Here is a 27,595-nt window from a genome sequence, read left to right on the forward strand (position 1 = left end):
TAAAAGAAAATTGTAAATCTCGACATGCGTTATTCCTTCATTAATTTTATTAAATTATTAGTAACTCCCACATGCACATGCAAATTACTAATAAAGATAAATAATAAATATTAATTCTTTTCTTTAAAAATGATTTTTAAAACAAATAAAAATAATTATATTTTTTAATAATTTAATACAAAAGTAATGAAAATACTAAATTGAATATTTATAATTTTCTATTCAATTAATCCTTCCAATTTATAAAATAATCTAAGCCCTCAAGTTACTCAATTAAACAAGTCAAATGAAGAAGCTATAATTAATTATAATTAATTAATCTTAAAGTACCACCAATTTCAACTTATTAATTAATTAATCAACCACATCCCAAATACTAAGAGGGGGTAAAATATTTATCATTTCACAAAATTATTGACTATAAGAAAGAGCAACAATTTACGACAACTCAAAACATGGTAAATTAACAGAGGGTGACGACTAACAAGATTTGACTGACAAGACCTGACGAATAAGGAACTAGGGTGCCTAACGAGGTCTAACTGATATCTCCTTGTCCACTTTACCATTGGGTTGGAAAGCACGCTCAAACTTGAAGATTCAGGTGGAGTCGATGTTCAATACCTGCAGCTGCATAAACAAACTGTTGAGCATATATATATATATATATATATATATATATATATATATATATATATATATATGAACCACAAAATATCATACCATGAGTAGGGAATGGAAGCGACGTAACTTGCCCGTAGAGAGCAATGCGGTGCTTTTCCCCCTCACCTAAGCACATCAAACATGGAAGCAGTGTACATCAAGTTAGTATACATCAATAAATATAAAGAAACTCATAAATAACCTAATGAAATATCATGTATGAATACATCTAATATTCACATCATAAACTACATCACATGTTTCCATCGAAGACAATGCCATTAAAAAATAATCACAACCACATAAACACATCAGAAATAATAAGAAACACAAGATCAAGGCATATATACATCTATAATCATCTAACACACATACCAAACGAAGATACATCACATAACATCATTGTTCTAACCCAACACATAACATGTAACATCATTGTTCTAACCCAACACATAACATGTAACATCATAGTCATATACAAATTCAGGAAACATAAACAAGCCTCACACTCCAAAACCAAAATTGACCAACACCAAAATCAGGGTCAAACCACACAACACAAATCACAAAGTCTGACAAGCCAAAAGAGGGAGGGGCACTACAACACCTAATCTGTAATAAAGCTTCGTTCTTTAGTGAAGTCTGGTGGTTATGTTGCCAAAGCCCATCAAACCCTTCTAGTAGAGCGATGGCTAGTTAACTTCAAATACCAGACATGGGTTATCTTGGTTTTAGCTTTGAATTTGCTGTTAAATTTGTTTTGGTTTTGGTCTTACCAAGAATTTAAGATTGTCTTAATTAAAATAAAATATAGTCTTTGGTGGAATAGCATGCGTATAGGTGGAAGCGTACATAACATGTTTTAAGGTGTGTACTCACAAACCTTGTTAATTTTTCAGGAAAACACATCATGTGGTGAATTAATGATTATTTGATATGCCTTGGATAAATTGTGATAACAAAACCTTAGTTTAATATAACCACGATTTCAGTTTGTTGGACAAATCGAAATTGCATCCACTGACAAAACAACATATTTCATAGAGTACATGGCCTATGGAGAGAGAATTGTATATTGTAATATTGTTCGTATGGAAAGAGACATGTATTTTGTTACGTGCATTGTTGATTCTTTGTACAATAACATCCACATTTAGCCCTTTGGGAATTCAAGAGTTCCAAAACAAAAGGAAATTCGCCAAACAGATTATGTGAATCATTCAAGATTGTATTTTATATGAAATATAATCCTCTGCATCATGACCCATGCAATTTGTTGCTTGTTGATCTTATCATATGAATATGTCTGTCAAGCATTCCTGTCAATCCTAGCAAATTTGACCGTTTTATATTTGAAGCATGCTTGGCCACTTTCTGTAGGTGTTCTTATGGTCTAGTCTCACGACTTTGTTGGTATATTTACTAAAATCATGGAAGTAGGCATGTCGTCAATAGCAGAACCATTTTTCAAAAGCTGCCTTGTAAGCACAAGCCTATTTCCTAGGTCATGAAAGTTTTTACATTCAAGACACAAAGGAAAAGCATTTCATATCTTAAATTTTGATAACAGGTAATACCCATGCCTGCAGCATCCTTCTTCCTTTGAAAGAAAACAAAATGTGTCACCAAGAATATTTGCTTTAAGGGAACTCACAACAAACATTATCCATGATTAACATGGCTATCAAAAAACGTTAACCACAAGCATGGCCTTCTAAGGAGAGTCTTGATGTTCACTTCACAATGCTGCGTGATTATAATAATCTTCTGGAAAAACGTTACAGAAAATTTTGCTATTGTACAGATGTTTCAAGTTGCATTCAGGACTCAGCATCGGGGAGAATTTTATAGTTTTCCAGATGAACTTCAAGATGGCTATTAACAAATGTTAAACGTAAGCATGGCTTTCTAAGGGGAGTCTTGATGTTAACTTCGTAATGCTGCATATTTATTATAATCTTGTGGAAAAAACATGATAGAAAATCTTGTTTTTGTACAGATGTTTCAAGTTGCATACAGGACTGATCATCGGGAAGAATATTACAGCTTTCCAGATGATCTTCACAAACTTTCTAAGTACATTGAGTTTTTTTATCTATGACTTAAAATAAGCCATCATCCTTTTCTTGACAACACAAGGAAAGCTTCAGAATCTCAAACACCTTATTGACATGCTCAGATTCCAAAATATGAAGAGAAAAGGCCAAAATAAAAAAATCACAAGTGAAAAGATAAGCATACAAAAATGCATGCAAAAACCAAAAAGCAGAATTACCAGAGACCATTAGAAGAAACAAAGGAAATAACATTAGAAACCAAATTTGGTTTTCAAGTTGCCTTTTATCCATGTTGCAAGACATAATCAATTCATGGTCCATGTCACAATACGTATCTTTGGAACAGAGGAATTTAGCCAGGTCATGCACATGTGAAAATAAAAGATCACATACAAAAGTTTGAATTAGAAGACATATTAAAGTGCCTCCGATTGTAAAACAACATCTGTCCTGGGACATTTATTCATAACTTAGTCCTTAAATCCAAACAGGTCACTAAAACAAACTGGGGATCATAAAAAATGTATAAAATTTTGCACATTTTACAGTGAAGCTATGTCAAGTTATGTATTTTCATGTTGACTGCTTCTGATAGAGTGTTGCTTTCCACCTTGTCCCACCAATCAAACAAGAAATTGTCAACAACAAGACGGAACCAAGGGGAAAGCTTAATTCCATCTTCGCCGGCATCTGCTTTCCTTATAATTTCCTTTAGCTGCTCTTTGTTCACATATTTAATGTCAGCAACCTCTTCTGGATTGGGATGCACGGTAACATCCCCAACAAAAAAAACAAGGTAATCCACTGCAAATCAAACAGCAAGAATAATAAATAGGAGTACTCAATATTTGAAAATACATATCAAATTCGGCACACAAATCATTTACATTCTATGGCCATGATAAAATGCAGATGTTGGAGCTGCTCACTCTGTACAAAACAAAACAAGTATTTGAAAATCAAAACTAATTCCACAAATTTTGAAAAAATAAAGTATTTCCATACATTCATGCTCCCCCCACTTGCCATCAGAAGGGGCCTTGTAGAGTATACGACCGAGAGGCACAAATTGGTCAACATGCACATCTGTTGCTGCAATTCCTAGTTCGTCATAGAGCTTTCTCTGTGCAGCATTTTTTACCCCTGTATATCAGTGACAAGCATTAACTGCTTCTGCCTATAAGATTTTTAAACAAGCAACACAACAAGAATAAAACGGACAATTAACAATACCTAAAGTGTTCTCCTCAATGAGCTCAGACTCCCGGTAAAGAGGATGACTACAACAAGTATTCGTCCATACCAAAGGGAATGTCACCTTTGTAGCAGAACGTTGCTGCAAATCACCAGGTAGTGGTTAACAATAATAAATGTTTTCAGCAGTTACCAAGAGTCTTATAACTGCAATGATCATTTATTTGTATCGACATACAATTCTGCTTTAACTGTAAGAATCAGAAAAAAATTGTCCCAAAGGCTCATACATCAACATGTAGTTTACAGGCCTCTATGCAAAATTACTGGCTTCCTTCTAGTTTTAGTCCATAGCATAGAGATCCAAGTTTTGTGTTTTGGTTTAGTTCCAGTTCAGTTCATAGATAAGAATAAAAAAATGCAAGTAAATAGAAGAGGTTTTCATGATAACATTTAACAGAGTTCAGACCTTACAATGCATGGTACAAACCACTCCTGATTAGAGTTCTACACAATGAAGGATACTACAAACATCATTAAGAGGATTCAATCTTGTCATAAGCAGTAAGACATGTGAAAAAGCACTTATAATATTGTTCCAGCAATGTCAAAAATAATACTCCAGAGGACTTTATTACAGTGATTGTTGAAACTTGAACTTACTTTACACGTCATTTGCACCTTCAAAATAGAAACAATTACTTTGCAACTTCAAATTAAACAATTATCCTTTAATTGAAGCCTACATAGACCACAGTCAGGGCAGCAAATTGGCTAAGCACAAAAGCTGTCTCAGATGCTGCAAGCTTCTGTTTTACATTCATTAAATAATAATAAAATACACAATACTTACAGCAGATTGCAGAATCTTTCTAGTTCTTTAATAAGCTGTTGTTTATTTCATGGACAAGAACAGAATGGTAATCTTCCTTCAGTAAATTAGTGAGAACCAAGGACCCTGATCAAATGTTAGTGTCTATGGTCTTAGCACAGAACCACTATATTCCAGTGACAAGGTGTGAGTGTGCTTAGAAGCATTAGAAAACTGTTGTGAATTTAAAAGCATCAAGCATGTTTAAAAACCAAATTACTGAAAACCTGGGACAATGATCAAATGGTTAGCGTCTAATCTTAGAAGTTATCACAGAATCACCATTTACCAGGTACAAAAAACTTTTGTGAGCCCAAAAACATAAATCATGTTTACAAAGCCAGGTAAGCACTTGTATCTTAAATATCAAAAGACAATAGTGATCTGCTCAATAAATTTGAAAAATTCTGTATTTATTGACAGGTAAGCATACAAAACAAAAGGAGATCAAAGTTCAAATGAACTCAGGAACACTGGATGGCAGTTTTCTGGCCAGGTTGTCCTCTCCCCGAGATCTTTCCTTTGGCCAATGGCTTCTTCCAGGCTGTGTTTGAGTCAAACGAAAGTGGGATTTTATGGTCAAACAGACCCTTGGTTTCATGGCAGCAGGAGATTGAATGTTAAAGTTTTAAACCATGGACTCCACTTTTTTTTTTCCTTATGTAGGTGAGATTTCAGAAATTCCTTTTTGGGTCAGGCTGCATAAGTTGCCTGTGATGAAGAATCCTCATATGCTCAGGCAGAACACAAGCTTGATAGCAGAGTTTATTAAAGAAGATGTAGCAGTAGGAAAGGATAGATATATTGTTACCTGCATGTGTGAAAGTAGACCCTTAAAGCCCTCTTATTCACTCTTTTAGAATCAGTTCATCACAGGGTTTTGTGGACTTGATGCATTGATTATGAGGGACTTTAATGCAAGATACTTTAGATGTAGCAAATGGAACAAGAATCAGTGATTGCCCCTCCTTAGTACAAGTCAGAGACTAAACAAGGTTTGGAAGCCTATGAATTGCAAGTCGAGCAGGGAGTCCAAATGGAGAAACTATCAAAAAAAATTGAGCATGTTCTTCCTTTTCTGATGGCAGGGATAGTGGTGGAAGACAGGAGATTTCAAAGGACAGGGGACAGAATTTTGTGGCGCAGGATAGCATAAAATCCTCATCTGCATCCTCAAGATTAAGGATGAATGATGGCCTGGATACAGAAATGGGAGAGCATTTTTTGCAAGAATCAAGACATTGGAAATCTATCCCCCAACAGGTGGTATTGCTCAAACAAGAATGGGGGTTGTGAACCCTGTTGAAAAGGATAGGGGAAGGACGACTGAGCTAGAAAGTATTCAGAGAGATGCACAGAAGGCTATTTGGGGACAGCTACCAATGAACTCTGGAAGCTCTCTTCCCACACAGGGTTCAGAGGGGTTTGGCTCTACTTTCTTGATTTCTTCTATCATAGATTGAGATTAAAAAGTTTGTTGATTTAGCTTCATGATATATTTCATTGGATTGGGTCGCCTTTGGACTCCAAACATTCTACTTTAGTCATTTACTTTCAGAGGTTTGGGGTAGGGATTGGTGACTTTTCTAGTTGAAACCAGGATAAATCTTCTCTATCAGATTCTGGTTATTTTGAGCCAGCTTTGGTTTGGTGAGCAAAGGGCCCATTAAACCTTATTTTACAGATCAGAAAATATATATAAGACAAGGGTATCCCATGGAAGTGAGTTATTAACTTAGTTGTCACCATTTTGCTCTTCTTTCTCATCCATAAGATCAGTAGCCCCAATACAAGAGGTAATTGTGCGTACATCTCTTTACTTCCCCCCTCCTAGGAAATTGGGGAAAATAGATACTGTTGGCATAAGATTGATGAGACTGACTCTTATCCCAATCATGTATGCGCTATATTGGGCGATCTTCAATGAAATACTATATTATTTTTACTTGTGTATTGAGAGGATAATTTCCACTTGTCAAAACTTAGAAATTAAGTCTGCAGTTTATCTAGTGAGCTGAATTTATTAAGAGATTTCAAAGTAACTCCCAATTCAAAATGTCCTTCTAAAGAGGAAGAAAAAGAAAGTTGATATTTTAAATTTAACTGCTCTAGAATATGCATATCCAAATTAATGTTGAATTTTCACAATAATTAAATTCCATTAATGAAGAACGATCAGATTATACTATCTGGTCGACATGAGATTCGAATTTATGATACTTTCAATATGAACTGTAACAACATACTTATAAAGTATTACTGATGTGCAATGCTGATACTAGCAAATAATGGCGTCTTGTATGACTTTTATCTATCCAGTTGTAGACAGATTAGCTGATTCTATAATAAACAAGCCCATAAAAAGACAATCATAAAACCTCTAAAAACACCTTATGATAGCTAGATTATTAGAAGAATTGTGATACAGTTTCCCTCCTCCAACAAGTACATAACAAGATCTATATTATTGCAACTTCAAGGATTAGCTGTTCTCATACCTGAAGGAGCAATTCATATTTTGTATTAAACAAAAAGACACTGAAAGCTCTATGCAATAAGTTCTCTGACTCTATTTTCTCCATCAAGTGACCTGTTACAGTATTGATTCATGGCCAAGAAATCAATTCATAATAAACTTCAGCACATCAAAGAATAATAATCTTGAGCAAATAGAAGAGACTTTATGCTAGTCCAGCATGATTTTTCAAGTAATGTGGAAAATTTTCCATTTTATTCAATATTAAAAAATAAACAAAAAAATTGAAAGAATGTACATTTATATCCATGACTGGCCCAAAATTGTCCATGCAATTATTAAATATGACATTTATGATAGACGTGAGGTGCACACCAGACCCATCTATGAACAAAGAACAAGAAAAACAGGAATGCAGTAAAGCAAATAAAGCTCTCATGCAATGATTTCAAGGTTCGTTCCAGTGACAGTGTGCTTCATATGTTATGCGATTCATAATAGAAGAGTCATGCAACTATCAGGCTTACAGGGATGCATTGCAGACATCAGGCTTCTAGGTAGGCTTCTATGTCTAAGAATTGAGAGAAATCTATTACAACTTACAAATACAAATGCATCATACAAAGACTCAACAACATGTGTAAAGCAAAGAATTGATTGAAAGAACTCAGCAATGCAAGTGCAAAGATCAACATGTTCAAGGTGATGATAAAGAAAGTGCAAATGGAAGTTACAGGTAAAGTACCTCCGAGGCATAAGAAAGATGATGAAATGTGCAAGAAAGAAAGTTCAAGTCAAGAAGTAGGAGAATTAGACGTAAGCATCATCAAGATGAAGTGCATATCAAAGAGGAAGATTCCCAGGTTAGAAAATTGAAATGCAAATGCAATCAAGTCAGATAGTTTCAGAAGAGTTAATCAAAGTTAGAAGATTGACTTCATCGTGACGATGCCATCATCATCACACCAAGCTTAGAGATGTTGAGTATCAAGAGATATTGCTCAACTACACTTGCCTGTGATGAGGTATCAAGTCTACCAAGCAAACTGAGGTGGCATCCTTGTCATCACTCACCCAATCAGAAGATTTCAAGTCAAGATGTCCAAATACGAGGCACCTGACTCATCTTATGGAGGCAAAGAGTTCGAGATAAGTAACCTCATATTTCATTGGTTCACATTCAAAGATGGACATGTGTCTAAAATGATGAAATTTTCTCATTGGCCGAAAGGAGTTTGTTGTAACAAACCCTAATTAGGGTTTCCATCTTGTAATCTCGGCCATTGATTTTGAATCAATCTGAGCTACTCATTGAAAAGAGCTATCTATATAAGGCTCAATTTTCCCATTTGTAAAGATGAAGAGTAGAGTAATAGAAGATAATAGGAGAATAGACAACAATTAGGAATCCCAAGTTCCATGCGAGAACAAAATATATAGACATCCAGCGCCACTTTGTTCTTGAGAAAACCAAAGATGGAAAGGTGCAGATGAGTGTTGTAGCACCAAAAGCATGGATGCTGACATGTTCACCAAAAGGTCTCCCAAAGCTCAAGAATGAATTGTGCATTGGGAAGACTGGAATTATGACAAATCAGCAACCAATAGATGTTAGCTAAAGTGGGAATGTTGGACTAATTGGCTGCCATCACCAGTCTAGATTAGATAGAAAGTCAGTCAACAGGCACTAAATTAATTGCATTCTATTCAGTTCTGTTTCAATCAATAAAATCCTGATTTGTGCAGTCTTGTCTCAGTTAACATATCCCTAATCCATGGCATGATTAGTGGAGTCTATTTCTGTATACCAGTCTTGTCTCAGTTAACATATCCCTAATGCATGGCATGATTAGTGGAGTCTATTTCTGTATACCTCTGCATTACATGCAGAAAATCATTTGAAAAAGAAAAAGGATTTTTTTCCATCTATTTATTTTGTCATTATCTTCTCTGTTGGCATTCCCTATCACTGGTATGCACAGATATTTTCAATCAAAACTTCCAACTCAATCAAACAGACAAAAGAGAAATGCACATATGAACAACATGAAATCAAATCAGCAGAACTGGGTTCCATTTACTAGAAAACAACTTTATAAACATCACCACATGTAACCTTCCAAACACGGATTTTCAAAGACACTAGAAGAACAGGGATGATTACTCACAATTGTATTTTGAGTCATGCCCAATGACATGATCCTCTTTATCCACCAAAATACACCTGCGTAAAGTTGTATGGTCATGTTTCCGAAAACCTCAATTTAAAATATTGTGTCATGAAAAAAATTCAAGAGCAACATCCTGCTTAAAATAAGGAATATTTCAAGAAGCTGGGTATATTCTATTGTTCAAAACATCTTCCCAACAATCTATTCAACTACACTATGATAATAGCACCACGTTATAAATTTAAAAGACCAAGAAAAATTTCTCTATGCAGCATTCTATTGTAGGGGAACCTATACTGTTTGTGATGCCAGTAATCAATACACCAGCAGAGGAAACAACAAGTGCATGAATGTCACAATAACTATTACAAATTTGAGTTAACAAGAAATCACTAACTCTGGCAAACTAAACTTTACTTTGCAAAAATATAAAAATAATAGATCTGCAATGTGAAATCATGAATTAATTGAGCTTCACACACAAAAACCATGTTTATACAAAAATCAATATTTATTATAAGAGGTGAGCAGGAATTTTTTTGTATCACTATATAATGTTTGGTTTGAATAAAGACTCGTTAATTACTCCTAAAGCAAGCCAAATGGAAATGCTATTGCCATTGATGCTAATAATCTGATAAACTTTTTATCACTATTTAGTATCTAGTGTTTTATTTGAATAAAGACTCATTACTTTTAACGAAACCAAATGGAATCACCATTGCCTTTGATGCTACGGGATATATACCTCAGAATGAGCACAGCTGCACACCACAAGGCATGAAAACCTTCAGCAAGATGCCAGTCCTGATGGTGATCAATCCTTTATTTCATATGTTATCTGGGTGAAGCAGGCTGCAGCAGTAATAAAACCTAACGATTTCATGAACTTTGGTGAAATCCCCTATGGACTAACTCCCCTTTGACAAAAGGAAATTGTTCTCTAGAAAGAAACAAGTGGATGCACTAGCAAGAAAAGAAAACCACAAGGGGCATGCTATGTGAGAAGTCACCAGCTTGGATTATGAAAGCATCACAAAGATAACAAACCAAAAGGCAAAGCCATTTACATATCAGCAAAAAAAACTGATGTACCTTGACAACCTAAGGACTTGTTAGTACCATCACAACCAATGGACTTGCACATTAACATCTGCATCCATTTTCACAATGCTTCTTTGAAAATTAAGTACTTCATAATCCATAATTTTTTGTTTTCAATCAAACATCTTTTATTAAATTAATTATAAGGAGACAACAAAACTCAGCTTCTCTTTGGTCTCAGGGAAAATCTCAGCTCTGAGTGGGCTGTCCAACCAGATGAATCCCAAATCCACTCAGAAATAAGCATCCCCAATTTCCAGATCCATATTGCATGAGCGGTCACGTGAATCACAATTAATTTCAAGGTGGAGCTAACATAAAACACAAGGGAGAAGATAAATCATAACACATATACCATGTGGTAAGTCAACAAACTTGTAATTGTGAAAACATTGAACGGCATTTACAAAGCTACACAGGCCCTATTTTACAACATTACTGTAGCTGCAAAGAAGAGATGATTGCTAACACAAAATAAAGATTTTCACTCCACTATGCGGAGAGCTAACAGAGAAAACTATTTCATAACATAACACCTCAATGCGAGATAGCATGCAGACAAAATGTACAAAATGTGCCATTACAGGGTGATGATTGAGAACACTAACAGGGTTAGAGCTCCAAATAGTCCTGCAAGTAATAACTTCAAGGTACGTAATGTTAGTCACATGGTAATGGATGGGAGGATTGTAATCAAGATACGGGCAGAAAACATGTTTACATGCTTAGTTCCTGAGTTGATACGTGATGATTGAGAATATAAATTAGAGTCCTTACTCTTTCTAATCATCCACATTAGTTCACAGATTAATCATGTAAAATACAGGATAGGCCTGGGAGATTTCAGTACAGAATGAAAGAAAATTTACACGAGATATTAGCCAAAGCTCAAAAGTAATGCATAGGAAAATGCATCCATTACAGTTGCATCCAGCAAGTAAAGAGAACAATAAACCCGGCATATAAGTTTGATCTCAGGATCAATAGGTCTTGAATACAGTCCACGATTCACTTTAAGGTATTAAATGCAGAATCACAGATTGTCTGCATTGGCAAGATACAGTACAGCAGGATGTCACAGCTACAGTTAGTAGAACCAGATAAGCAGTGCACGTGTGGTCTTTTTTGAAAAGATCTATCCCTCACTTCCTTCCAGCAGACTGTGTATCTTGATAGAACTAACATGCTTATTATTAAGTGGCATGTCACAAAAAAATTCTCACTTTTGATTGAATGATACAGGGATATAGCTGTTAACTGTTATTGTTAACTCAACTTTCAAGTTGTCCAACCAGTGGTGGTGTAGTAATAATAAGGAGCAAGAAGAATAAACCTAGTTCAAAACTCCCTCCCTGAAATAAGATGGCCCACAACCCTAAAGAAATGGTTATTACCCTAATAGTTGGAGAGACACAGAGTTAATTAGGTTCTAGAGGATATGCTACAAATGAATGTCATTAACCAGCAGCACAAAGGATAAAATTACCTCCATTTAGTAGAATTTCCCTTTAATAACAGCTATTACTCTTCTCATCAGACTGTTAGGAAATTTATAAACTAAAATTGCTAGATCCCTATGTCAAACCATGCCCATAATAGAATTGCATATTTATAAATTAAATTTGCTCAATGAGTTGCCCATTAAGTAGAAAGGAAAACTCCTTAGATAATGGGAGAACTAGGTGTGTACTTGTTAATTGGGTTGGGGACACATAACAGATGAGAATGAGGTGCTGACGCACACCAGTGGACTGCAATATTAATGTTTCAAGAACCACAGCACAATGATGTATACATTAATCCACTAAGGCCAATAACTGTTTCACTAAAACAATTGCTCTGTTTTTGTGCCTTGGGTTCTTAAACTACTGCTGCATTGTAATACCGTTGAGATAATTAACCCTTCTAAGAGTTGTTGAAGTAAAATAAGAAATCAACATGGTGGCATAGGACCTTAAGCACATGTAATCCTTGGCGTGTATTTCTAAAACCTTGGATTGTAACCAAGGTATTTAAAAGAAGTGCAACATTCTGCTCAAAACATGGGGAACTTCAAGAAGTTGGGTATATTCTATTGTCTAGCACATCTCCAGATTTTGTATTTTAAATAGACTATAATAGTAGCATGTTATAAAGTTAAAATAACTGGAAAACCCTCTCTAGAAAACATTTTATTGTAGGGAAACCTATACTGCTTATTAGTAATTGCAACACTGGTGGAAACAACAGGTGCATGTATGACAAAAACTACTTCCAAGTTTGAGAAAACAAGAATTCAATAACTTTTACAAAAGAAACTTTACTTTGCAGGATCCCGAATTATCAATCTGCAATGAGAAAGCATGAATTTATTTGGGCTTTATGACACAGAAACTGTGTATAAAAAATAAAAATTTATCATGAAAGGTAAGCTGCTAAAGCTTTATAGCACTATTTAATAACTTCATTTCAATAAATACTCATTACTGTTAAAGCAAGCAAAAGAGAAATGAAACTATTTTTGATGATAATAAGCTGATAAGTTTTTTTATCACTATTTAGTGTTTTATTTTAATAAAGACTCATTACACTTGAAGCAAGTGAAATACATTCAATATTGATTTTGATGCTACAAGAAATACACCAACAAATTGATTTTGATGATGATAGGCTGATAACAAAAAAATATCACTATTTAGTGTTGTACTTGAATAAAGACTAATTATGCTTAAAATAAGCCAAATAGAATCAATATTGATTTTGATGCTACAACAAATACACCATCGAAGTGGCTGCACCAAAGGCAGGGAAATCCTTCAGCTTAGATGCCAGAGTTCTGACAGGCATCATTTTTTTATTCCAAATCTCATTTGAGTGAGGAACACTGCAGCTGCAATGGAACCTGGACGACATCAGGCACTTTATTAAACTCACCAATGGACCAACTCCCCTTGACAAAAGGAAACTGTTCTCCAGGAAGAAACCATTAGGCCCATTAACATGGAAAGAAATCCACGATGGTAACACTATCTGGTAAGTTGGCAGCTTGGATTAAGAAAATATCACAAAGGCAACAAACAAAAAGGCAAAGCATGCACAATAATTGATGCACCATGGTGGGACTTGTTCGTGCCATAACAACCAAAAGGTTTGAAACCTGATGCTTTCATCCAGATTCTCAATGCTTCTTTAAGAATTAAGTACTTCATAACCCATTAGGTAGAAAGGGAAACTCCTGGATAATGGAACAACTATGTATGTAACTGTAAATCCAATGGGGGCCCTATAATGGTCGGGGATGACGTGCTGATGTACAATAGCAGATTGGGATGTTAACGTTTTAAGAACTATATCACAATGATGTATGCATTGATCCATTAAGGCTAATAGCTGTGTCATTTAACTAATTGCTCTGGTTTTGTAGCATAAGTTCTTTAACCGCTGCTGCATTGCAATAGCAGAGAGATAATTCGCCCTTTGAGATCTAGTACAGTAGAAAAGGAATTCAACATGGTATCATCAAACCTTGAGAAAATCTTGAGCTCGGTATAGACATTGGGAGGATAACTAGGCTCGAAAAAATCTAGAAAGTTAAACACCTGATTTCCAGGGTTGAATGCAATTGGGTTATGTAGTCAAATAAGGTGTGCACCTGAATGGGCTTGATGTCATAAACATTCCATAGAAGCAGCACAAGTTCACATGTAGGGCAGCACCTTGCTTGCACAATATTTTGAGTAATTTGTAGCTGGAAAAATAATCTCCTCGTGGGCTTGTCCAAGGGATCTCATACACCAAATCGGCACTCACGTGGACGTGACCCAAAAAACTACCCTTACCTTTATCTTTATAAATACCAAAACCCAAATAAAGCCAGCACATGTAACTATTTCCAACAGAGTTGCCAGTATACCAGACTTGTTTGAACAGAAAACTTAAATTTTTTGATTTTGCACTGTTATCCTAGTCTTGCATTGCCTTTGTATCCTCCGTCCAATTCTTTTAGGGCATTTTACGCCTCAAACTCTACAGTACTCGGATTAGCAATAATAACATTCTCATGTTAAATGGGTGAGACATTTGAAAATGCAGGATTAACATATTTTTCTAATATTTATAATATTCGAACTCAGTAATACTCTGAAGTAAACTTCTAATTTTTTATCTCAAACACAAATTGGGGCATACTACTATATTTGGGCATCACCATCATCCGGGTTCAAATCAGATACAAACAATAAATACACTAAAGAAAAGAAGAGAGTGCTTACTCGTCATCGAACATGAGGCGCCTCTGAACATCGCTCATGTTTTCCGCCTCCATTGTGGGAGTTGTAGGTGAACTTCCGATCGCCTTTCCAGAAATGAGGCGGCTCTTACTGAGAGTGATGAAAAGGGGCTTGGCTTTCAGTGATGGAGCACACCTTGACAAGGGCAGAGACGATGATAGCGCTGCTCTACCCAATACAATTGAGTGGCGAAGCATCATCAATCACTCCTTTTATCATCGGCCTTTGAATTGTGTGCGTCTCCTGAATACTCTATTCGCTCGATCGAATGAAATATTTATTCTCGAGTGGAGAGGATTTGATTCAACGGTCTTATGCACATGCCCAAGATTCTTTTCTTTGTCTCGTTGTCATACAGGTCAAGCTAAGCCAGCTAAACGTGCCTGTTTAACAAAAAACCGGCAATGGTTGTACGATTGATTCAAGTCAAGTTAAACGTGCCTTTGTCTCATGAATACCATAAAATTTTAAGTGGAATAATAAATAAAATTAAGTATTGATTGTCTCATGGAGTGGTATTTAAATTTATTGCCTAAGTTTTCGTAATACAGGTTTTCATATGTAAATTATCAACTAATTAAAAAGGATGATTTGGAATTTTTAAGACTATGGGCTTTTACTTGGGAAACTATCAGCGTTTTGGTGTTGACGACGGTGGAGGGTTGTTTCCGTCAATGGGTGACTGTTTGTGGCGACCGACGATAAGTTTTATCGGCCACCATTCCCGACGAATGCTATTTTTTTCCGGCAACCGAGTTAAAAAAAGCTATTTGGTGTTTGTTGTCGTCAATTGTGACATGTGTCCTCGCCTGCACACATCGCGATGAAATCAGCGAACCCTAAAGCGAGGCCTTCTGTTTTGGTTTCCACTTGTCATTTTCGTCTGCATTGTTTTTAGTCTTCAAGTTTTCGGTTCATTAGGGTTTCAGTGGGTGGTTGTGCGCGGTGGTCGTTAAGCACACGGTTTTGGTGTGGTTGGATTAATATCGCGACATTGTTGTTACTCTACAAGTTTTTGGTTGATTAGGGTTTTGTTTGTTGCTTATGTGTGTTGGTCACTGAGTAGACGGTTTTGGTGTGAGCGAATTCATATCGCTTGGCATTTGTTGAAGGCATTAGAGCGGGTGGAGGTGCGTTAATCTGATCGCCTACAAAGATTTTGTTTGTGTAATGTTAACCTAGCGTCGGTCGCTAAGTAGACGGTTTTGGTGTGAGCGGATTCATATCGCTTGCCATTTGCTAAAGGCATTAGAGCAGGTGGAGGTCCGCTATTCTGACCGCCCACAAAGCTTTTGTTTGTGTAATGCTAACCAAATTTGTAATTTTTGAATTTTTGGCAGCAACAAAGCTTTTATTTTTGTAATGTTAACCCAATTTGTAATTTATTCCTTATCGAAAGAGCAGACATAATTAACCCAATTTGTAATTCATTATATGAAAGAGCCCTCTGCAATTTTGTTTGAAGAAAACCCATTAGGGTTTTCGAGCTGACTCCTGTTGCACGTCGTTAATATTGACCCAATTTGTAATTTGTTATACGAAAGAGCCCTCTGCAATTTTGTTTGAAGAAAACCCATTAGGGTTTTCAAGCTTTCGGGCTCACTCTTATTGCACGTCAAAGGGAGCGTCTTCAATTATTTTCTTGTTATTAGAATTCCATTGCATTTTTATTGTGATTGCATTGTAAATAAGAAATTGCAATTTCAGAAACAATGCAATCTTATTTACTTGCAATTTCTTGTTTATAATGCAATTACAATAACAAGTAAATAACAATGCAATTTTGTTTGAAGAAAACCCATTAGGGTTTTTGAGCTTTCGAGCTCACTCCTGTTGCATGTCGTTAATATTAACCCAATTTGTAATTTGTTATACGAAAGAGTCCTCTGCAATTTTGTTTGGAGAAAACCCATTAGGGTTTTCGAGCTTTCAGGCTCACTCCTGTTGCACGTCAAAGGCAGCGTCTTCAATTATTTTCTTGTCATTAGAATTGCATTGCATTATTATTGTGATTGCATTGTAAATAAGAAATTGCAATTTCAGAAACAATGCAATCTTATTTACTTGTGATTTCTTATTTACTTGCAATTTCTTATTTGGTTGCAATTTCTTGTTTACAATGCAAGTAAATAACAAGTAATCACAATAACAATGCCAGTAAATAAGATTGCACTTCTTGTATGTTTATATAGGGCAATGTGTAGTAAATAACAAGTAATCACAATAACAATGCAAGTAAATAAGATTGCATTGTTTCTGAAATTGCAAGTAAGTTGTTTATGAAATTGTGTACATGTAGGCAATGCTATTTAAGTACATGAGAATTATTTTTGAGATTGCAATGTTATTGTGATTGCATTGTAAATAAGAAATTGCAAGTAAATAAGAAATTTCAATTATTTGTAATTATGTACAGCCACCGAAATTCCTTATTGTTATGTAGAACTTTTTGAATCCTTACGATTTTATTTTTCCTTGTTAAGTAAGATTATGGTACAAGAGAAAATTATGCCCTTTTAGGAAACAAAACTTCTATGCTCTGCTTTAATTTTGATAATCTTATGTTTTGATCCATAGACTAGAAGGTACAAGCTTGAAGTTAGACGAAGTCTTGATTTAGTAGTACCAATTATTGTGCACTCGTACTATCTTTCGGGTTTTAAAGAGTGAATTAGAAGGGTTTTAGAGTCTTGTATATTTATATAGGGCAATGTATTGTCGGTCTTAGACTTTTCTTTAGAATGGTGCTATTGCAATGCTGCCTTGTATGTTTTGTGCCATTGGTGACCTTATTTTTGCTTATACAGAAATAGGAAAGCACAGTATTGTTGAGTGTATAGAACCCAACCAATTATTGTGCACTTGTACTATCTTTTGAGTTTTAAAGAGTGAATTAGAAAGGTTTTAAAATCTTGTATGTTTATATAGGGCAATGTGTTGTGGGTCTTAGACTTTGCTTTAGAATGGTGTTATTACAATGATGCCTTGTATGTTTTGCAGCCACTGTTGACCTTATTTTTGCTTACACAGAAATAGGAAAGCACAATATTGTTTAAGAATGATAAAAAAGGTTGTCTTTGGCTTCTCCAACACTTGCTTTCTGAATAACATGTATTAATGCTAATTCTTTATCTTCATCCGAAGTTGTATGGTTAAAATCAAGTTTATTCTGCAAGGCAACATACCAGTCCAGACGACAACACTCCTTTCCTCACACTGAAAGTGAAAGCCTTCTTCCACCAAAGTGAGGTAAGGCATCCTTCTTTTAGCATATGCGTATGTGTTCTTTGCAAATTAAATGCCTTCTTCTCTATGGCTAAAAAAACTATGTTATTTATTTGTCCACATGTCTTTGTCTGTGAATACCTTTCTTTGTATACAAATTGTTGAATTTTTTAGTTTTTTGAAAAAATTAAAATATGCTCTAAACATATTACAAGAGATTCTTAATAAATGTGCCCTAGAAAGTACAATGATCTCTTCAAACATAGAAAACACTTCTTAGTCATGCCTCCTTCCATCTGTTAATGGCTTTTTAAAGAATGATTAAAAAAGCTTGTCTTTGGCTTCTCCAACAATTGCTTTTTGAATAACATGCATTAATGCTAATTCTTTATGTTAATATGAAGTTGCATGTATTTTTCTCGTCCTACTTGTTTTATAGACGTTTAGTGCTACCATAGAATATCCTTCCTCTGAATTTTAAAGATCTCGTTTCAATATGCCGTCTCCATCAGCTTCTTCTGAATGTCCACAACAGTCTGTCCCGACCTCTTCAGTAAGCTGATACATTCTACCTACTCACAACCACAACTTTGTGGTCATTACTTTCAGTATATGTGTTGTTCATAATACATTTTCAACTGATTGCATGCCTTCCATTTGTACATGCTCTCTATTTTTTGGCATATACAAATATAGTTATGCATTCTTTCGTTTATGGTTGTCTATACTCTTGCATCCTCCAATGGTTCAACATTTTTTAATTGCATGCATTCTGTAGACACCTAAAATTGTCCTGTCTAATTAAATAAATATTTTTATTTATTTAATTATTTTATCCTAAGTCTTCTATTAATTAAATAAATCTTTATTTATTTAATTAATTCATTTATCCTTTTCTAAGTCTTTCCTCATTTAAATAAATTCATTTATTTATTTAAATAATGTCTTTTCTAAATTAAATAAATACTTTTATTTATTTAATTGATCCCATTTCCTATATTAATTAATAAATCTTTATTTATTTGATTAATTCATTAGCCTTTTCTACTCATGACACATGTCATTCATCTCTTAATTCCTACACTACCTCCCCTCTCATTAATTTCTTATTTGCTCTACCTACCCTCTCATTATTTTCTTATTTCCTCTATCTACCCTCTAATCCTAGCCGACCATTTATCTTATACACCTCTTAATCTTATCCTTCCATTTTCCTATAGTGTCTTCTATATAAGAGGACGCTTCCTTCATTATCAACCCTAAGCATTCTAAGCACTCAACTACGCTTTCAAACTTTCATATGCGATCAGGCCTACTTGCAACCACATTTCTGTTCTTTGTTGAGCTCTTGTGCACACATAAAATTTGAGAGCAAATATAAAAAGTATGATCAATGGAGATAGGAAGAATGGAGATTCAAACTCTATTGGACATGTGATTGTATAATCTTTGTGATTTTGTTGATTTGCATTGTCTTAGGTAATCTTCATATGTTATGGTGGATCTTTGTTGTTGTTAGACTAGGGTTTTGTGGTTGACTTCATTTAGTCTTTCAATATTGTTGTTTCCATTATCCATTTTCACCATACACACATTCAAATTAAGTCAACTCTATATGAAGGGATGGCCATATATATTTGCTACTACCCCTCTACAATATCTCCTTAGTGTTGATCTTATCTTGTTGTAGGCACTTGCCCAACAATGTTCCCCCACCCCATCTGTAATTCAATCTATCAATGTTGGAGATGACCTTCCTTCAACATTGCTCTAGGTCTTGTCATTCCATAAAATGCACAGTGCCGAAGATGACACGCAAAGATACAAACTTGTGTTGTCTGATGGCACGTACATGCAGCTGGAAATTATGTCCCCTAAGTATGTTGATCTGATTTTTTCAGACACTCTAAAAATAGGTTCATTGGTTCTCTTGACAAGCTACACGTTATGTTTACATTCATATCCTTCTTTGATGTTCTATCCTTTGCTGCAACAATCTTCAAAAACTTAAACAACACCATTTGCCTTTTACAGGATTATAATTATACTCAGTCTAGAGGTCAAACAAAGTAACTGTGAATTCTTTGGCAAACCTACGTACCTATTCAAAGAAAAAGAACCAAAAATGCTGGGCCAGGAAACTCCTTCATCCTCTAAATGTTCCCTTCAATTTGGTGTTGCACTTCCATCTCCACAAAGCAACACCTCTGATAACATAAGCCCTATAAAAAGTTTAAATCCCTACCAAAATAAATGGACCATCAAGGGAAAGGTGACGAACAAACGACAAATATGTCAATACAGTACATCCAACCAGAATGGGCAAGTGTTTAGCTTTGACATTGTAGACAACAAGGGTTGTGAGGTTAGGGTCACATGCTTTGATCAAATTGTTGAACTACATTACCATCGTGTTGAGGTGGGCACTCACTATGTCATTTCAAAGGGCTCCATAAAGGAGGCAGACACAAAATATAATAAAATAAATAGCCATCTGGAGATCTTCTTGTATGATGCTTCAATATTGAAACGTCGCACACCTGATGTTGGCCCTACTAAGAACCACTCCCCTTTCACCCCTATTAGTGAAGTGGTTCAGTTGACTAATAATATATTGGTTGACATCATCAGTGTTGTTGTGTATGTTGGGGATGTTATTGCAATCCATAGAAAGGATGGCACTCAAACTAAGAAGATGTAAAGATTAATGATATGTCAACTTTCACAATTGATGTCAATCTATGGGGGCCAACATCAGAACAAACAGGCCATGACTTAAAGAATATGATTAAACCTGATACAGTTCTTATTCTTGCTATACACAGTGCCCGTGTAGGGTATTTCAATGGTGTAAAGTGGAAAATTGAACCCTAGTTATTCCCCACCTAGGAGAGAGAAAGGAAATCACTAGGATGATTTTCACTTGGGAGATTTGAATACTAAGTGAATTGCAAGGGTGCAATGCAATTTACCCTCTTTTGTAAGTAGAAGAGTTGACTTGTTGACTATGCAGAAAATGAAGACAAAATGGGTGAAATAAGGAGCTATCAATTCGGGATCACGTTGTGACTTTGGATCTGAGATATTTAGATTGATACAGATCTGCCCTACAAATTTGGAGAAAAGTCATCAGGACTAGGTTGAAGTTGCAGCTGGTCCTTCGAAAAATCCATGAGACGAAAAGGGTTTTTCCGTCTCTACAAATGAAGCCTAAATCTGCAATTATAGCTGCGCACCTACAACCTACACATAGAAAAGAAGGAAAGAAGGGTTGTGGATAGGGTCTTGCCTTAGTCAAACCCTGGTTGAGGAATCAACCTTGAAAGAAAGTAATTGCAAATGCTTAAATGTAAATAATGAAAATGTATACCTTGTAGATCTACAATTTGTTGATGATGGTTGCTTTGCTTCTTGAATGTAATCACAAGTGTTGTATAAAATGGCATGTAACATGACAAAACCTTAACACACACACATGCTTGCAAATGAATATTATAATGTTGCTTCAATAGATGAATGAAGAAGACACATGAAATAGGAGATGTTTGAAGACTTGAACACTTGATGACGATAATGAAGGCCTCCTCCTGAATTTCGCCTATCTACGCTTATGCAAATGAGAGGACTAGATCCCCCTTTTATACTTGCCTAGGAGGATAAATTTCATCTCACCGAAGGCTGACATAGGGGAGATTGAATCCCAAAGAGAAAATTAGGGTCAAGGGTTAGATGGACCCATTTTGGGGTCACCTAAAGAGGGAGGACAGGGGCGCCATGCCCCTATCTTGCCCTATTTTGGGGCATGGACAGGGTCACAAGGTGACATAAGGGCTGAAACAGGGGGAGATTGTCATGTCCCAGAATTAAATGTACTAAACATGAATATATTTTTATACTACAAATCTTTATTTAATTTCTGACACTGAATATTAAACGCATTTGTTGTGTTGAAAAAACAATATTTATTTAATCTCTGATTTATGTGAATTATTATTGATTATTAGTGTAAAAATAAATAATCAAAATGATATTCTATTGCAAATGTTAACGATTGATATTTAATATTTTGTTACTAATAACCCATAAGTTATACCATGCGATATTCTTATAAGAATCACGACTCTCTTCTTGAATCGTGTCTCTTGAAGTCATCAGGGATTAAGGTAAGAATGTTGCATCCCTCCAAAAGGGTCGTGACTCATCCGGCCATGGTTGCACGATATGCTTTATAAGGCTTCATGGGCTCTTACACGGGAAAGGGAAGGTGGGGAGAAGGAAAAAGCTTCCAGACGAGAATTAAAGAATTAAGGAATCGCGCTAGGTAAATTCCTCTACCATAAGCATATAACAAGCATTTGGGAATATAAAAGATAATAAATATAAGGTATAGAGTCAATATCGAATGATATGATAAACAGTTAGACTGTAATCATAAATGGGTGAATTAATGGATATTACTGACAATAGATGTATAGACGATGTACGATAATAATTTGAGAATCTAATCAATATAGTAAATAACATTTATAGATTTGCATTTTGCATAAAAGTAATGGTATCTGGGTAATTTAGTGTGTCTAACAATATATGGAGATTAATCAACCATATCGGTCATTGTTAAACAGTTATAATATGAGATAAATACAAACTGTTTTCATGTGTCTGGAAATCTGTTAATAAACCTACAGAAAATTCATGACACATCTAATATCAATTATTCGATATATGTGATCTTAGCGAAATGAAACACATTATAACACAGTACACAAATCTAATGGATTCATATTCTATCTCCCTGGTATAATAATCGTAAAATTCCATAACGATAATGTAAACACATTATAACAATAGATAATCAATGAATGACAATATAAATATTGTAATATTTGATTAACATCTGATCAACTAGAATGAACTGATAGGGGGATAGAGAATGATCGAAAGGATAAGACCCACACCATGTTGTATGACCCGATGGGCATAGCCTGGTCTAGATGGGCAATCGGGTCAAGACTTGGAACCCCAAATTGAGTATGGTTAGGGACGTAAGACCCACACTATGCTAGTAAGACCAGTGGGCATAGCAGGGTCTGGATGGGCAACCCTATCATGACTACAAAACCTATAACATTAAACTGGAACCGCACAACTGATAATTAAATCATAATTATTTAATATGTGAAGCCATATGATTCTTAATAATTTGGATCTTTATGTATATTATCAAAATTATTAGATTAAAAGGGTAATTGTTTTTCTTCCAGTTTACCAACTCTTTGCATTCATTTCAGGATACTGGGTAGGGAACCTTATAGAGATTTGGAAGAATGATGCAAAAAGGGGTCCCAATTGAGTAGGGAGATGCAGTTGCCAAGGTGAGGACCTAAAACACAGTCAAAATTGCAAGGGTCACAATTTTATGACGCTACAAATGGCAAGGTTGTCAATATGACATCTGCAACACTACATATTAACCCTCCTTTCCCAGAGGCAGAACCCCTCACATCGAGAGGCCATGTGCCATTGCATCCTCATGCATTGTCTTCAGGATGCACTCAAATTGATGGAAGCTACAACAGGGTGACTATTGCATCAATTCTTGAATGCATGAGTGCTATACCAGAAATAATTGAAACCACTATAGTTTCTCTTCTTAGAAACATAAAAGATGATAACTTCTATTACACAGCTTGTCCACTAAAATTTAATGGTAAAGAGTGCAAAAAAAATGCACTCAGGTAAGTGATGGCTCATGGGTCTGTTGGCATTATAACAGACAAAGAGAGATTGTTGGCATTTCAATAAGGATATTGAGAAGGTTGTTGATGATTATGGATATAACTGCTAAAGGATGTTTACTGTCTTAATATTATTATTTTATCATTGATGTCAAGAAATTGATTTTCTAATTTAGTATGATGTTTCCATATCTTAAGAAGTATGATTTGATGAGTATAAAGATGTCGGTAAAAGACATAGAAAGAATGTGATGAATAAGGGGAGGAATAAGTTATTCAATGGGCAACTATTACTGAGTTAGACAATGACGAGATCATGATGTTTAGATTGTTTTGATATCCTACATATGTTATTTATTGTAAGGTTAATACTATACTATGTTATCGACCAAAGAACCTAGTCGGTAAACCCTAAGGTTATCGCTATCGGTTAATGAAGGCAGAATGCCTACCGAGTGAAGTTTAGTATTTACCGAGTTGCAATCGAGTAATAACAGGATGCATTGAATGAATAAAAGCATTATTTAATGAAGGAAGCTGATGAGGTGGAACTGATTAAATGATTGGTATGTCATACATGAAGTTTGTTAAAGAATCTATGGCAAAGGAAAATCGACAGGAAGATCTACAACGCAGATTGAACCGCAATACCCTAGCACAAGTTCCAAGAAATGTATGCAAGTTCCAAGGCAGGGTAAAATGTTTTCAGATCGAAGGATACATTGAACCTAGTCAAGTTTGAAGATTTGATGGCTATGATTGATCATGGGAAATGTGATCAAGGAGATTAAGTGGTTGGAAAATTGTTTATAAATAAGGAATTGTTGATAAACAATGTATGCGGGCAAGTGTATGCACATGGATGCTACATAGTGATTACCGAGCACAGAAGCTTGAAGACCTATTTGAATAATAGAGTATAGAGCCCAACAGATGGACAAGATAAGTCCTATGACTAGATTGTATTGAGAAAATAAGAATCTGCTTTAGCATTTTAGATGTGAAGTTGCAGATAGATTTTTATTACTGTTATTTTGTAAAGTGACAGAAAATCTCTTAACTGAGTGGACTTAACAGTCTTATTTGTAAAACCCTCTAGCAAGGTGACATTCTAATTGAGTGTTTGAAATCCTTTAACAAGGTCACTTGTAACAAGGTGAAGATCCTAACAGATCTGAGGGAAATCCCTTAACCAAGTCACATCTAGCAATGTGTTTGTAATTTTTAACAGGATTTGCTTTTAACCGAGCATAGTCTAGAAGAGTATATTTCTTAGTGGGTCCAAAATCCCATAGTGGTTTTTCCCTATTTGGGTTTCCACGTTAAATCTGGTGTTATGAGTGTTATGATGTTTATATGCTTATGAGTTTGCATGTTTAGCAGTTTTGGTTATATTGCTAAAGTATATGTTACCGAGGTTGAATCTGTTGTTTTTATGGAAGATTAAGTTTGTATGATTCACCCCCCCTCTCATCTTGTTAGCTTGGCATCTGTACTTAACATTAAGTATCAGAACTATCAAGGTCTACCCTAGATGTCAAGTAAGCATGATTGAATGCAATTGCAAATACCTTTTACCAATGAAACTGTAAGATGCAACATGAACTCTTTAGGCAACTGCTTTTGATGAGGTGGGGGCAAATTTAATAAAAAGATTTGTAAAAGAGATTTAGATGCTCCAATACGACATGGCCACAATAGAAACACCTCATGCTATGATTGATAAAGTTGTTTTAAATACCTACACATTTACTCTGTTGGTCTCTACCGACACATACAATTCTGAGTGAAAGTTGAAGGTATCCATAAACAAAGTGTGCAAGCTTGATTATGAAGCTGAGTGCACTGCTTTGCTTACAGAGATTGCTCGCCTCTCCGCACAACCTTAGCACCATGTTGCACCCCTTGGCTATTTAAATTGCTTTATTATGATATATGACTATTCATGTTAACTCTTTTGCGTTTTGACATATTTTCTATGCATGCGATCCTCCAACATTATCGACTATTTTATAACAATCATTACAATGATAGATAGACAATACATTTTTTTAAAGTTTTGAAGATGTTAAGGGCATTGCCTACCACTTGTTGTTGTAATGACGTTTGTTTAATAGTTACCTATAGTTTATAGCTCTTTACATTTACCTAAGATACATATAAAAATGCATATACTGAAAGCTTTTTCATATGCACTTACGCATATGTAGACATATAAGCATAGTCAAAATAGGTATTGAACCACAAAGGCTTATATCTCCACACAGCTATATTACACTTAAATATATCTTTGTGTGTTTGTATAAGCTTGTCACAATTGGACTCATTCCTATTATGACTATACCTTTGTTTATATGTTTCCATATGTGTGTGCATATATGTTTGGTCCTTATTTATAACTGTCTCTATCCTTTTATAAATTCCATTTCTTTGTGAACAGTTGCCTTTGTGCAAAAAAAGTTTTGTATGTGCACTTACACGTATGTAGGCATAGAGTTGTAGACAAAAATAGGTGTTTAACCACACAAGCTTATATCTATGTGCACAACTATATACTTAGCTATATCTTTGTGTGTTTGTATACGCTTGTCATTACTCCATTCATTCCTACATTGTCTATGCCTTTGTTTATATGTCTCCATCTGTGTATGTGCATATATGTTTGGTTCTTCATTTAAAATGGGTATGCACATAAATATATTTCATACATTTGTAAATGCCTCCTCCTATGTCATTATGTTTTCCACTGTATTTGCCTATATGCAATGATGAACAAAAATATGTTGCTTTTATAACTTGTTTTTCAAATGTTTGTGGATTATCCTTTACCTGATGTCTTTATTCCATTGTTTGAACTATACATATATTCTAAAACGAGCAACAAGAAAGTCTGTCCTTTCTTCTAATTCTTTTTTTTTATAAATGGTTTCATTGCGTCATGCTTAGACTACACTGTTATTTGTAATGAGTTGTCTAAATGTCCCTGCGTTTGGCACTGTATTTAAACTAAAGGATCAATAGGGTATTTTAAACTTTCTATTGTTTTCACTATGTTTCTTCCTAGGTTTTGAAATTTTGTTTTATAGTTCTTATTATAGATTGCATTGGTTTGGTTATCTACAATTACATATTCTAATATAATAAACATTTCACTTCTTTATTGCTATCCTTCAATTCTCGTTTCATTACATTATGATGCTTGACTATTTCTTTCATGCATAACCAAAAACTTTCGCATTGCATTTACATAGTTAAAATGATATTTACTTAATGTTTTTTCATACTTACAACCATAATTACTGTTATCTCCACCTTAAATTAATTACTTTTTTGTATGATCTTCTTACTGCCTTCTTTCTTTCAATAGATGAAACAAGAAATTCCAAAATGCTTCTACTTACTTTTTGACCTTCACCATGCAAATCTACCTCTATGCATACATATTTATATATAGATGCATCCATGTACATATATATTTATGTGCTCACACAGACGACACTAAGAATGTACACCTATATATAGATAAATACATATGTAAATGTACTTTCAAATACACAAGTCGGTTGACATCTACTATAGCAGTCCTTGCTGCATTCCACACTACAAGGCCCCAACCTTTCTTAATCTTTGATGTGTTCAAACACATACTCTTCCATCTTGGTTACTTGCCTTGCAAAATAAATTTGATTTTCTTGTAATTTCCTTTATATAAAACTGCAGAATACAATACACATACAAAACAAAACAAATCCTCTATGCATCAAAACTCATATACACATACATATTTATATATAGATTTGTATATAAACATACACATTTACATTTCTA

General features: G+C 34.9%; 1 protein-coding gene across 1 annotated transcript; it reads right to left on the reverse strand.

The window, feature by feature from the left end:
- Nucleotides 1–3,092: 3,092 nt before the first annotated feature.
- On the reverse strand, nucleotides 3,093–15,155 carry LOC131033163 (isopentenyl-diphosphate Delta-isomerase I). The gene is made up of 6 exons (XM_057964305.2): nucleotides 14,787–15,155; nucleotides 9,430–9,485; nucleotides 7,284–7,375; nucleotides 3,954–4,056; nucleotides 3,726–3,863; nucleotides 3,093–3,524 (listed from the first exon to the last, which is right to left on the reverse strand). Exons 1-6 carry the CDS (start codon nucleotides 15,002–15,004, stop codon nucleotides 3,274–3,276), a joined length of 858 nt encoding a protein of 285 aa, XP_057820288.1. The 5' UTR covers nucleotides 15,005–15,155; the 3' UTR covers nucleotides 3,093–3,273.
- Nucleotides 15,156–27,595: the final 12,440 nt, after the last annotated feature.

The sequence above is a fragment of the Cryptomeria japonica genome, chromosome 3 (assembly GCF_030272615.1).
Source record: "Cryptomeria japonica chromosome 3, Sugi_1.0, whole genome shotgun sequence".
NCBI classification, from domain to species: domain Eukaryota; kingdom Viridiplantae; phylum Streptophyta; class Pinopsida; order Cupressales; family Cupressaceae; genus Cryptomeria; species Cryptomeria japonica.

Excerpts from the sequence above, each read along its gene's own strand:
- LOC131033163 (XM_057964305.2), bottom strand. The coding sequence starts at position 15,004 with ATGATGCTTCGCCACTCAATTGTATTGGGTAGAGCAGCGCTATCATCG. Across the intron at positions 9,486-14,786 it reads CGCCTCATGTTCGATGACGA|GTGTATTTTGGTGGATAAAG; the intron begins GTAAGCACTCTC and ends AACTTTACGCAG. Across the intron at positions 3,864-3,953 it reads CATTGAGGAGAACACTTTAG|GGGTAAAAAATGCTGCACAG; the intron begins GTATTGTTAATT and ends ACTGATATACAG.